Here is a 13666-nt window from a genome sequence, read left to right as displayed (position 1 = left end):
CTTCAAGATAGTGAAGCCCCATGGGGCATGTGACATAAAGAATCTTAAATGTATATTACCATATTGTATCTTTTTAAAGTACCTTTCATTCTGAGATTCCAAAGCATTACAGATTATATATGTGATCAAGGTGCGATTGTTCACCAATAATAACTAGCACGAATACCTAGCAGTCTTCATTTTGAAAGTGCTTAACACTCAATCACTTTGACACCCTTTTGAGGTAGGTAAGTCAGATAGGGTAAATTTTTCAAAAGCACCTAAGTGTCATTGAAATGCACCAGGAATGTAGGAGTCAGGCACCTAAATCACTTTTTCAAATGGGATTTAGGCCCCTAAATCTCTTAGGTGCTTTTGCAAATATTACCCATAAGTTCTGAATCAGGTTCCTTAGTGCAACAGAAAAGGGTGTCTCTGTTAAAGGCAGGATTATAACCTAGGAATTCTGGTTCCCTGTGTGGTGTTTAAACCACATAGCAAGGGAAGAGAGAAATTCTCCAGTTGAAACTATAGGGTGAATTGTGTTTAGACAGACTATAATCACTCCAACTTGGAATTTGGCCAGAAGGATGCTTCAAATAAATTGGTTAGTCTCTAAGGTGCCACTAGTACTCCTTTTCTTTTTGCGAATACAGACTAACACGGCTGCTACTCTGAAACCTGTCAATACCTCCTGTTTTTGCAGAACTTGGCAAGGGGAGGAAGGGGGCGACTTTGGCAAATGGCCAGGATCTGTCTTTCATGCCTCACACCAGAAAAGCAGCATGGAACAAAAAGCCTGGGGCTACTCTCTTCCCATGCATAACCAGAATGGCCAGTAGTGATCCTTCCCTAAATCTGGCCATTATATTAGCCCTTGGCTTACTCTGCATGGTCATAAAAATGTGCTTTAATTTCCAGTATTAAGGTTGATAAAACAAAATGATGCCAAGTGGCCTTCTTGTTCACCGTAATTGTAGCTCGTTCTATAAGTCACATGTACTAATTGCTATTCTTTTTCCTTTTCCAGATTTCTCTCTAAACTCAAGCATTTGGGTGGATTCATAAAAGTGCGAAGCTTGGATTTTACACACCGTTTTTTGGAAGTGGCATGCTATAAGCTGACTCTGCTTATTATCTAGTGATCTAGCACTGGGTATGATGGCCCAGTTCAAGTCAAATGGATCTTACTATGCCCTGACTGCTATCGGGTTAGGAATGCTTGTCCTTGGGATCATAATGGCAGTCTGGAACCTGGTCCCAGGATTTGGCCATAGTGATAAGCCTCCCTTATCTGCTGGAAATAGTAGCAATTCAGGGCATGATGGTGGAGGAATATTGAAGAGTAAGACCTTTTCGGTAGCTTATGTATTGGTTGGGGCTGGAGTGCTGCTCCTTTTGCTCTCCATTTTCTTGAATGTCCGGGACAGGAAAAAGAAAAGACAAAATGAGAGTCTTGCTAGGATCCAGCAAGAAACATCTGCTGAACCTCAACATCAGGAGGACAGGTAAGTCTTTCAGTAAAAGGGTGCTGGATCTGGTATACAGGTAAAATTAAAAGGTGTTCTTTTAAAAAAAAAAATCACATTTAGAAATTTAACTTGTTAAGATCAGTTGTACCACATACTAAATTATAGGTGTCAAGGAATATAAATTCTGGCAAGTCAAGTTTAAGAGTATAATTAGGGAGGCCAAAAAATAATTTGACGAGCAACCAGCAAAAAACACAAAAACAGCCAAAAAAAATTTTTTTTTTTAAATTTAAGTACCTCAGAAGCAGGAAGCCTGCCAAAGAATCAGTGGAGCCACTGGATGATTGAGGTGCTAAAGGAGCACACAAGCAAGAAAAAGCAGTTTTGGAGAAGCTAAATAAATTATTTGCCACTGTCTTCACTGCAAAGGATTTGAGGGAGATTCCCACATTTGAGCCATTCTTTTTAGGTGACACATCTGAGGAACTGTCCCAGATTGAGGTGTAAATAGAGGAGGTTTTGGAAAAAATTGATAAATTAAACAGTAGTAAGTCACCAGGACCAGATGGTATTCACCCAAGAGTTCTGAAGGAACTCAGACGTGAAATTGCAGAACTGCTAACTGTGGTATGTAACCTATCATTTAAGTCTCTGTTCCAGATGACTGAAGGATAGCTAATGTAATGTCAATTTTTAAAAAAGACTTCGGAGGTGATCCTGGCAATTACAGGTCACTAAGCCTAATTTCAGTATCAGGCAAATTTGGTTGAAACTATAATAAAGAACAGAGTTATCAGACACAGATAAACATGACGTGTTGGGAAAGAGTCAACACGGCTTTTGTAAAGGGCAATTGTGCCTTACCAATTTATTAGAATTCTTTGAGTGTGTCCACAATCGTGTCGAAAAGGGTGATCCAGTGGATATAGTGTACTTGGACTTTCAGAAATACTTTGACAACATCCCTGACCAAAGACTCTTAAGCATAGTCAGAAGTCATGGGATAAGAGAGAAGGTCCTTCCATGGATCAGTAACTGGTTAAAAGCTTAAAAAACAAAGGGTAGGAACAAATTGTCAGTTTTCACAATGGAGAGATAAATAGCGGGGTCTCCCAAGGATCTGTGCTGGGACCAGTTCTGTTCCATATATTTATAAATGATCTTGAAAAAAGGGTAAACCATGATGAGGTGGCAAAGTTTATTTAGGATAGTTAAGTCCAAAGCAGACTACAAAGAGTTACCAAAAGAATCTCACAAAACTGGGTGACTAGGCAGCAAAATGACAGATGAAATTCAATGTTGATAGATGTAAAGTAATGCACTTTGGAAAACATAATCCCAACTATACATATAAAATGATGGGCTCTAAATTTGCTGTTACCACTCAAGAAAGAGATCTTGGTGTCGTCATGGGTAGTTCTCTAAAAACCTTTGCTCAATGAGCAGTGACAATCAAAAAAGCTAACAATGTTAGGAACCATTAGGGAAGTGATAGATAATAAGACAAAAAACATCATAATGTCATTATATAAAACCATGGTGTGCTCACACATTATATACTGCATGAAGTTCTGGTCACCCCATCTCAAAAAAGATATATCAAAATTGGAAAAAGTACAGAAAAGGGCAACAAATGTGATTAGGGTGTGAAACAGCTTCCATATGAGGAAGGATTAAAAAGACTGGTACTGTTCAGTTTGGAAAAGAGATGACTGAGGGGAGGGATATGATGGAGATCTATTAAAATTGTGAATGGTATGGAGAAGGTGAATAAGGAAGTGTTCTTTACCCCTTCACATAACACATGAATCAGGGGTCACCCAATGAAATTAATAGGCAGCAGGTTTAAAACTAACATAAGGAAGTATTTCTTCACACAACTCACAGTCAACCTATTGAAATAGTTGCCAAGGGATGCTGTAAAGGCCAAAACTATAACTGGGTTCAAAAAAGTATTAGATCATGGAGGATAGGTCCATCAGTGGCTATTAATCAAGATGGTCAGGGACACAACTCCATACTCTGGGTGTCCCTAAACTTTTGACTGATAGAAGCTGGGAGTGGATGACAGGGCATGGATCTCTTGATAGACTGCCATGTTCGGTTCATTCCCTCTGAAGCATCTGGCACTGGCCACTGCTGGAAGACAGGATACTGGGCTACATGCACCATTGGTATCACCCACTATGACCATTCTCATGTTTTTAAGTCTCAAGCTTCAAAAATGTGATACAAGGTTTAGAAAACCTGATGTATGAGGAAAGGTTAAAAAAACAACAACTGGGCATGTCTTAGGAAAAGAAGACTGAGTTGATAACAGCCCTTAACATATTTGAAGACTGTTAGTGAGAGGACATGTCCACTGAAGGTAGGACAAGAAGTAATAAGCGTTATCTGCAGCAAGGGAGATTTAGGTTAGATATTAGGAAAAACTTTAACTGTGAGGATAGTTAAACATTGGAACAGGCTTGCAAGGGAGGTTGTGGAATCCCCATCATTGGAGGTTTTCAGAACAGATTAGACAGATTCTTGTCAGGCATGGACTAGGTATACTTGGTCCTGCCTCAGCACAAGTGGCTGGAGTAGATGACCTCTTGAGATCCCTTCCAGCCCTACATTTCTATGATTCTGTGCATGGGTTGATTGCCTTAGAGGTGAAGGAGGAGTTTATCCCTCTATAAATATCATAGTATAATGTGCTAAGGGAATGATAAATGTTCATATTCCTCAGAAGCATAACCTATTGGCCACAGCTGGAAATAACATACTTCACTGGATGGACCAATGTTTAGAACAAATAGGCTACATCCTATATACCAGAGGTGGGCAAACATTTTGGCCCGGGGGCCACATCAGGATTGTGAAATTTTATGGAGGGCCGGGTAGGGAAGGCTGTGCCTCCCCAAACAGCCTGGCCCCTGCCCCCTATCCATCCCATCCCCTCCCACTTCCCACCCCTGACTGCCCCCCTTAGAACCCCCGACCCATCCAACCCCCACTGCTCCTTGACCCCTGCCCATAACCACCCCCTGGGACCCCACCCCCATCCAACCCTCCTGCTCCCTGTCCCCTGACTGCCCCAACCCCTAACCGCCCCCCCCCCGGGACCCCACCCCCCTATCCAACCCTCCTGCTCCCCATCCCCCTGCCCGGCAAGAGCGGTTGACCAGAGCGCCGGCGGTGCAGCATGCTAAGGCTGTGGGGGAGGGGGGACAGCAGGGGAGGGGCCGGGGGCTAGCCTCCCCAGCTGGGAGCTCAGGAGCCAGGCAGGATGGTCCTGCAGGCCAAATGTGGCCCGCGGGCCGTAGTTTTCCCACCTCTGCTATTATACAAAGCTTTAGGAGATTGCTCGCTTCTCTAGTCTAAAAATGCTATGGTAAGGTGTGTATCTTAAAACCAAGACCCCATTGGTATAATTGTAGAGGAGACAAAATCCTTTTTGTGAGCCAGGCAGGGCTAGCAGACATCAGAGAAGTAAAAAGGAGTGTGCCATTGCTAGAGGGTAATGTGGTATCTCTCTTTCTGCTGTGGCTTGTTAAGTCCAGTAATTCTGTAAAGTTACAAAACAGCCTTTCAACAGCGTTTACGAAAATACATATAAGAGCTGCAGAGAAATGAAACAAACTTTTACATCCATTGACGGTGGGGAAACTCCAATAAATACTGAACAAAGATGTTCTAGTAACAGACAATCTTAAATAAACAGTTTACTAACATTGATTCAACATCCCAGGGAATTTGACAACCTAGCCTGGCCGTGCGTAAACTGTGATGGTGTTTGATTCAGACTGTATCCTGTCCCCAAAACATTGCTCTTTCCCTCTGAAAAAGGACTGCTAGAAGCAGGGAGTGGACAACAGGGCATCACTAGATAAATTGCAATGTTCTGTTCACTCCCTCTGAAGAAGGGAAAGAGGCTTTTCATATGAAATATGTAACAAGAGAGTATGAGACGGCAACTCTCTAGCTTCATTTAATTAGAAAGTACCATGATGGGAGCTATAGAAAACCCTAAGGTAATTAAAGAATGACAGAATCTGCAGAGGAGTTTCTTGTGCTATAACCGATTATGTGAAGGGAAACTTACTAATGCTAATAAAATGCAGACTACATGTAGATACCCACGTTACAGATCGGCACAATATCCGTTTATAGTAGCTAACAGAATTCCTCTCTCCTAACTCCTCCCCCCCCCAGCAGAAAAAGAAAAAACAAAAGGGAAAAAAAAATAACTAGGTTTACGTGATTATACCTTACCTTAATTACAAAGGCATTAAATGATGTCCCTCTAAATTAATTCCAGTTGAGTGGTACAGTTGGCAAGGAAGATGTTAGGATAATTCTTCACCTGTCTGTTGGAAGAGAATCACTGTTCTGATATCTCTATTTGTGGGAAATGGAACAGAGAAACAAGGAATAATTAATGAAAGATGCCTGATCTGTAACTCGTTAGTCATAGGGCAATGAGAAGGCACCTTAACGTCAAAATAATGGTGCTATAGTCAGTTTCACAAAGGAAAGAAAATCTGGCGTTTCCAGTCTGGTATTTAAACAATGTAAAGATGCAACGGTAACTCCTCCTGTCTGTTCCTTCCTTGATTTTTTTTTTTTTTTTAACTTGAGTGGGATGGTGTTACATTGAACAGTTGATTGAATGTTAGTTGCAGAAGAATTTTAAATTCTAACACTTGGCAGTTGAACATAGCATTTCTCATCTGAGGATGGTGAAGGGTTTTACAAATGTGATTTTTTTTAGATGGGTAAAGTGAATTGTCAATTGCAGTGAGTCCTGGCTGTTAGTATTCCCCCATTCCTGCCACACAGTCACAGACTTGCAAGCAGATTGGGACTTCTGTATCTGGAAACTAACTAAAGATGGGGAAAAAATGCATACTCATGTTCTTGGCCTGCTCATTTCAATGACACACTAGACTATATAACGCAATGTGTAAAGTGTCTTTGCTGTCTTTTTCAGAGTACACACAGCCATATGATAGATCAAAAGTAATCCGTTTACACCTACAGATTTCTCCAGAAAGTTTAGCGGAGAGTGAGAGAGGGTTAACTAGATGTCCTAAACAGATCTTTTCCACTTCTAACTTCTGAGTCTACAATCATTGCTATAAGAACCCAACTTGTTACTGTGTGACACCACCAAGATCTTAATTTTTACTTCGATATGGATACTTTGAACTCAGATTTACACCCTAAAACATTACTGTGGCCCCGTGATAAGAGCAGGGAACTGTGAACCATACTCCTGCATTGCATTCCCACCCCGGAAATGAATTTGTCACATATGGGGCAAGTCACAATTTCTGTGCCTCAGTTTCCAACTGTAAAATAGGGATAATAATCCTTGCTCACAGGGATGTTGGAGATTTAACTAATGCGTGTAAGGCACTTTGTGATCCTGGGATGAAATGTGCTGTAGAAATTTATATTGCATCATCATGTATTTCTGATCCCAAAATTTGAATGACCAGAAATGCAGCTGAAATGGCTTAGCATACTGACAGTATTAAAATTGTCTCCTACAGTCAAGAAGAGGATGATGAGACACCGTCGCGATACTATGTTCCCAGTTATGAGGAGGTTATGAACGCGGGCTATCCTGAGATGAGAGAATTGGACAGAAACACCAGGATCAGCATGTCTCTGCCCTCTTATGAATCTCTAACTGGGATTGATGAAAATACACCAACTACAACCACCGTAAATGTCGATACGAACATACAGCGTCAGCCAAGCAGGCACAGCTCTCGCTTGAACAAACGACTGAAACCCCTGAAAATTCGGAGAATTAAGTCTGATAAGCTGCACCTAAAGGACTTCCGAATAAACCTTCCAGATAGAAACAGTTCAGGTCAAATAACAATAGAACCATTGACCCCTCCTCCACAGTATGATGATGTCCCAGATAAAGCACCAGATAGCAAGGAAGTACCAGATAAAGCCAGATAGCAAGTACCAGATAGCAAGGAAGTACATTGTATGCCTCTCTTATAATTCTTTTTTCTACACTATATTTTTTAAGCCACTAAATTCTTTTTTTACCAATAATTTTAAAAGTAGAAAAGGAAAAGTAATTTTTTTTTTTTTTAGTTTCTCTTCTTCCACGTCAGAAAAACCAAACAACATTGTGGTTTTCTCCACTTCCATTAAAATGGAGTCGAGATAACTGAAGAAAGCAAGTCTGCATTTTGTAACACTTCATTGTCATGCTGTGAAATCTATTGAATGAAATGACAGTTTTGAACTATCAGATTTATTTAATCCTTTCAGCAGTACTCATGATACCTGTGAGAAGCTTTCTAAGCACTGACAACCATAGGGGAAAAGATGGGTTTTGGTGTTCCAGTGTGATGGGAGAGTGTGTTTAAGGTTAACCTGTAAATTCATTCAGTTGGTATCTACTCCATTGTGCCACTTCAAAAATGTTTAATGTTCTGTTTTAAGTTAGCATTGAATATGCTGAGCAATTGGAGACTTTTTCTAAATAAATGTTTTGTGTGTATGTGTGTGTTGTAAATGGGAACAACACAGGTACTTTAATCAGGGGCTGTAAGAAATGTAGGGCAAAATGTTCTCTTTCCATTCTAGCTTGGAAAATGGCAGTTTCAGCAACTTTGAAGCACACAATCGCTCTTCGGGTTTTTAGTAAGGCCACAAAGATTACAAAAGCATGCTCACTCAAGCTGTGATGCCATATGAGGGAATATGCATACCTGTATGGGTCAGAAGATAAACTTTTCTGAACTCATAGAGCAGAAGTCCTCAACATGCAAACTCAAGCTTGATCCCTATGTCTCTGGCATGCTTAAGTGCACTTGCTCTGGCATTTGGCCAGCCAAAATCAGCCAGTTCCTCTGGTGCCTCTTCCTGGTAATGGTCTCAACTGTTTGGTGATGCAGCTGAGAAGAAAGCACTTGCATTGATGAATGTGGTGACGTGATATAAGGCAGAGAATACAACATTAAGAAGGTAGAATGCACTCAAATAATGTGGATGGCCTGTATAAGACAATGTTATGCCCTAGTATGTATGATGTAAATGCAACATTAAGTTTAATTATGTAACACTTGCAAGGTTAACGGATGTCTCCTGTCACAGGGCAATTTTGATGCAAACTCCTTCAGGCACTCTTTGCTACACTAGACTTTATCTAATAGTAAAAATAAGCTAGAAAAGAGGCTTTTCTTCCAGCTTGGTGTTTGGAAAACGTGACGAACGCTTCAGTGATCACGCTACATATAGATGTGTTACTGAGGCATATTCTCTGTACGCAGAAGCTGGCCCCAGCTAGAGTGGAATGAGCCTTGCTCCTTGTCAGACATCAGTCTTTTTATAATATTTCACTGATTTGCAATGCCTACCATTCAGTGACATCTATTCTGGAGTTGAATGGAGGAGGGAGTTGTCTCATTTTTGTGTCTGGTAGGGAAGACCCACTTGAACAAGATTTTAAAATATCCTATAGGGAAAAGCTTTCCCAGTACCCTATGTTCCTGTTTGCAAGCACATTCTGATTTGTGTATCACTGCACCTATCCATATGCAGCTCTAAGAAGGCACGACTTTTGGAATCCTTGTCTGTGATTCAAACTTTCTAGTTTTCCACATTCAAATGGAAAATAATAGAATGGGTGCTATTTTGTTTATGCTAAGGGCCAAATCTTGCTGTGTTGTATCCAAGCAACCCCACTGAAGTCCAGATTTTGGCCCTTAGTTTAAACCTTCTGCTCCTAGTTTCCAAAGGAGCAGTAATGTAAGAAATTGTTGGTACAGTAAAGTGATTGAAACCTGACCCTCTTCCTTAAGGGGGCACCTTCCTTTCCAACCCAGGTCTCTCAAACAGATAATTACCCCTTGCCCATTCTAGCTTGATTTCTGGCAATTTCTGATCAAGGTTGGAGCACTATATCTTACTGAACTAAAACTGAGGAAGAGGAGGGGAGCATGCAGTAATGATTAAAGCTCAAGGGCTAAGAAGGAGCAGCCCAGGTTCAAATTCCAGTCCAGTCAGCTAGTTGCTTGCTCTGTTGCTCTTGAGCAACAAATGTGACCCTCAACCACTTTTGTGAAAAGGCAGATGATCTCTGGAAAAATGAGACAGTTTGAACGGCCCTTTTGCAGGGTCAATAAAGCTAACCCCCCCCCCCCCCCAAAATGCAGATACTGTTTGAGGATAATCTGTTTCTTTGGCTGTGAAGCCACTCAAGTTTTAAGGGACAGTCTCTTGACTACAAAGTAATCCTTCTTCAGCATAGTCTTGTCATTTTCTTCCTAAACTGGCTTTTTAGGTCTGACACTTAGTTTGTACTCTATGATTTTTTTTTTTTTATCCACATCATAAGCAAGTCTCCCCCGCCCACCCGCCGCCCAATTTTGGTGACTACTGTAATTCCCTTTCTCTATATCAAAAGATTGCCTAGGCACAGAGGGCTGAATCCTGCTCCCTCCAAGACTCAGTGGGGGTTCTTCCACTGGGAGCAGCATTGGGTCATTAAAGAAACAACCTCAGGGCTGTTGCTGAAGGAAACACCAGCTATGTGTTGGTGCTAGCAAATGGACAGAGTTGACGCCGAGGTAAGATATACTAAATCTACATCAAATATGACACACCCATTTAATCTGGATAATTGCTAGGGAGAGCAGCTCCAAAGTAGTGCATTTCAATGATTTTGAACAATGGGTGGTAGTATCTATCTGCCTATTTCCAGCAACTACCATGTATGATTTGGGTGTTTGCTAGCAAAAAAATCTGTTCACTTCCCAAATCTATTGTGACAGATTAGTCAGCTGTGCCATAAAACATCTAATATGTGTTAATGGATTAAAAAACAGAAATTAATGAAATACAGCAAACGAGTATTAATCAGCACAAATATTTGTCCTAATTAGCATAGGCTATTGTCATTTATATGATATGCTTCTCTTTTGAGTAGGTCTGCTAATTAAAATGATTATACTAAATCATTCTGCATAGTATTGGAGCAGTGGGACTCTACTACTCCATCTCCTTGGGAAATAACCTGGGGACCACAGACTGCAATAGTCAAGAAAAAAGATAACAAAATCAAGCCTGGGTGAACATTCTTGTTCCACAACAGCCACTTGGATATGGTTCATCATAGTGTATGAACTAATCAAGGGTCACATTTTCTACGGGAGAATGACACAAAAAGTCAAAATGAGTTAAGACCAAATCTGAAAAGGAAGTAGAACACCCCCAAGAAACAAGATCTTAAGCTATGCTGTGCATATACAGGAAAAAAGGTATAAATCATACGATTGTTCTGACTTTATATAAGCCCCACATGTAAGCACGTCAAGAATTCTGAGTCAGATTCAGACCTGCTTTAAGCAAGTGTCCAGCCACTGAAGCCAATGGAGTTGCTCCCATTTATACCAGGGATCGTAATAATCCAAATGGGTATAATACAAGATACTGAAAGACTGCATGTGTAGTAAAACAGGAGTTCTATTCCTCTTAATACCTGTAAAAAGTGGTTGCAGAATTTTTCTTTGGTATCACAAAAGCTACAAAGTTCATTAACCAAACACACACAATTATGCTTTGTACCTGACCTTTATAGGTGCATACATCTGTGGTGGCTATAACCTCACCCGCAAACTGCACGCTTGAGTATTGCATCATTATGTCAGTTGGCTAGCTGCAACGCCCATCACAAGTCCTGAAAGTTGTGAGACGTGGATATTGGTTTCTGGGTAATACAATAAAACTCCACAGTTCCTTTGTCCAAGTCTGTTCCCTGGTATGAGTCAGTTAGACAACAGCTACCTTCATTATCTGTAGGCCTCTAAGCTTTTTTAATCTCTATGCTATTCTTATCTCCTAAAACATTCTGGATGATGATAATGTTTGTAGCACAAAGGGAATATGTTTTCATAAGTCAATTTTCAAACTCCACATAAGACATGTTTCTAGCAAGAACTGATCTTAAATACTATTGCTAGAAAGGTTAGTTTCTTGGCCAGCACAGACACAGGATTAAAGCAAGCTGAGCTGAGCTATGTTATCTGATGTTTTCTAGCCAGAGTAAAATAACAGGACTTCATTGTAAGCACTTTTTTAAAGTTTCAATCAAGAACTAGTATGGATGTAAAAGGGAAAGAATGAGCTAGAGAGTTGGATCAATTTACAACCAAAAATTTGGTTTTATTTAAAAAGAATTTTTTTTACTGTTAAGAAAATTCAGTGAAAATAGCTTATATAAAGGAATATATAATACAATCTGACAATATAACTTGGAAAAGTTAAACCTACTTTTCCTCCTCTGAACTGAGAAATGCAAAAAATGAAAACAATGTAATAGTGGAAATGTAAAATATATTTTTAAAAGGTATTTGTAAACCAAGCAAGAAAACTGATATGCCTTCAAAAGAAATAAAAAGAAAATTACTGGCACTGTGTGCTCAGACTTGTTCTACAGGAACAAGTTATCCTGCTTTCTAATTGTGTTGCCAGAAGAATTGCTCTCAGTTAAGAAATTGTGGTTTGCAAAACTGACATCAGAAAAATGTCTGTCAAAATGGCGAGACTTTAGGAACAAAATTCTTTCTTTTAAACCAGTTATTGTACATTATGGAGTCTAGGTTAAAAAAATTCTTAAAAAATGTGGATTAAACAGTGTCATGTATGATCACAATGTACAAACTCAAGTAATTACTTTGAACTTGTACTTTTCTGGATTGTGAAAGTATTGTTTTTAATAAGTAAGGCAAAGTTATTGGGATTTTTTTTCTGTATCTAATTTTGAACTAGATTCTGCCCTGATCTGCACTTGACTGTTGAAGTTAATAGGATTGCATGGAGTGTAATCAGGGCAGACTTTAGCCCTTGTTTTTTGTTTGTTTGTTTGTTTTTTAAATTGTCTTTTTCATTGTTAAGTTTGTCTAATTTCTGTATGCCTCTTCACATGCAGGTTACCTGTGGTTGTTTTGTTTGCGTGTTTGTTTTTAAAACAGCTCTTTCCCCTAGCCCACAGAGGTATTATAGAATCAGGTATAGACGATAAGGTCTAGATGGGAAAACGAGCTGTGTTTACACAAGGATGTTCTGTTCTTGCGCAGGAGGCAGGTCCACCCAAGCCCTAATTGTGGTTAGTTGATTATTATTTACAGTAGGGTGGTGCCCAAAGTCGGTTAGGTGCTATACAAACGTATAGGGTTCAAAAAAGAACTAGATAAATTCATGAAGGATAGGTCCATCAATGGCTATTAGCCAAAGTGGACAGGGATGGTGCCCCTCGCCTCTGTTTACCAGGAGCTGGGAACAGGCGACAGGGGATGGATCGCTTGATAATTACCTGTTCTGTTCACTCCCTCTGGGGCACCTGGCATTGGCCACAGGTTGAGGGGCTAGATGGACCTTTGGTCTGACCCAGTGTGGCCGTTCTAATGTTCTTAGCAGAGGTGAAGGGCTCTGGGCTGAAAACCTTACAATCTGAAACAGCATCCCTCTTCTCCCCCAAAGACTGGGGGGGGAAGAAGGAATACAACTTCCAAGCACAAGGGGCGAGTCCCTGCACCGTGTAATCTTTATAATTATGACCCCTTTTGAAGTCTCACGTTTTATTAGTAGGGCTCATCCCCCTCGGGTGACCAAACTGCAAATGTGAAAAATCAGGGTGTGTGTGTGTGTGGGGGGGATAATAGGAGCCTATATAAGAAAAAGACCCCAAAATCGGGACTGTCCCTATAAAATCAGGACATCTGGTCACCCTACATCCCCCTCCCCTCGCGGCCTCACCTGGTGCTGTAGTTTTCCCGTTCCTTGTTCACTATTTTGTCCCCGAAAAACTGTCACTCAAACGGGGGGCCCTGGGCGGGGAGCCGCTAAAGGGTGAGGCCCCCCCCGATCTCACCCCGCCAGCGCTGCCTGCGCTTAGCCCTGGAGCTGGGCCCATGTCGTCTCTCCCCTTTGCCCTCCCCAAGAGCAAGGCCCTAGCCCCAGCCTGGCTGCCACCCGCGGTGTGTGGGTCCCAGCCCGGGCCGCGGCGGCCCCCCCCGAGCACAGCGCCAGGGTTGGGGCCTGCCGCCGCCCACTCGGGGGTGCAGCCCTAGGCCGTGGCGGGCCGGCCGCGTGCCTGCCCGCAGCCCGGCTCTGGCTCCAGCCCTGGCCCCGGCCCCGGCCCCGGCCCCGAGCGCTGGGGCGGCCTCCCCGCTCCGCCTCCACCTCGGTTGCCTCGG

The 13666-nt window shown here is 41.5% G+C and overlaps 1 protein-coding gene across 4 annotated transcripts in view; it reads left to right on the top strand.

The window, feature by feature from the left end:
• The window catches only part of TMEM51 (transmembrane protein 51), a 34956-nt gene extending 26988 nt beyond the window's left edge, over positions 1–7968 (top strand). For all 4 annotated transcript variants that reach the window (XM_077837122.1, XM_077837123.1, XM_077837124.1 and 1 more), the window contains 2 exons: positions 1010–1487; positions 6992–7968. In XM_077837122.1, coding sequence (XP_077693248.1) covers positions 1138–1487; positions 6992–7415 — 774 coding nt within the window. In that variant the 5' untranslated portion in view covers positions 1010–1137 and the 3' untranslated portion in view covers positions 7416–7968. The remainder of the gene's footprint in view (positions 1–1009; positions 1488–6991) is intronic.
• The last annotated feature ends 5698 nt before the right edge of the window (positions 7969–13666 follow it).

The sequence above is a fragment of the Eretmochelys imbricata genome, chromosome 18, assembly GCF_965152235.1.
Source record: "Eretmochelys imbricata isolate rEreImb1 chromosome 18, rEreImb1.hap1, whole genome shotgun sequence".
Lineage (NCBI taxonomy): Eukaryota > Metazoa > Chordata > Testudines > Cheloniidae > Eretmochelys > Eretmochelys imbricata.
Note: the sequence above shows the minus strand (reverse complement) of the source record. Positions and strands in the feature narration are given on the sequence as shown.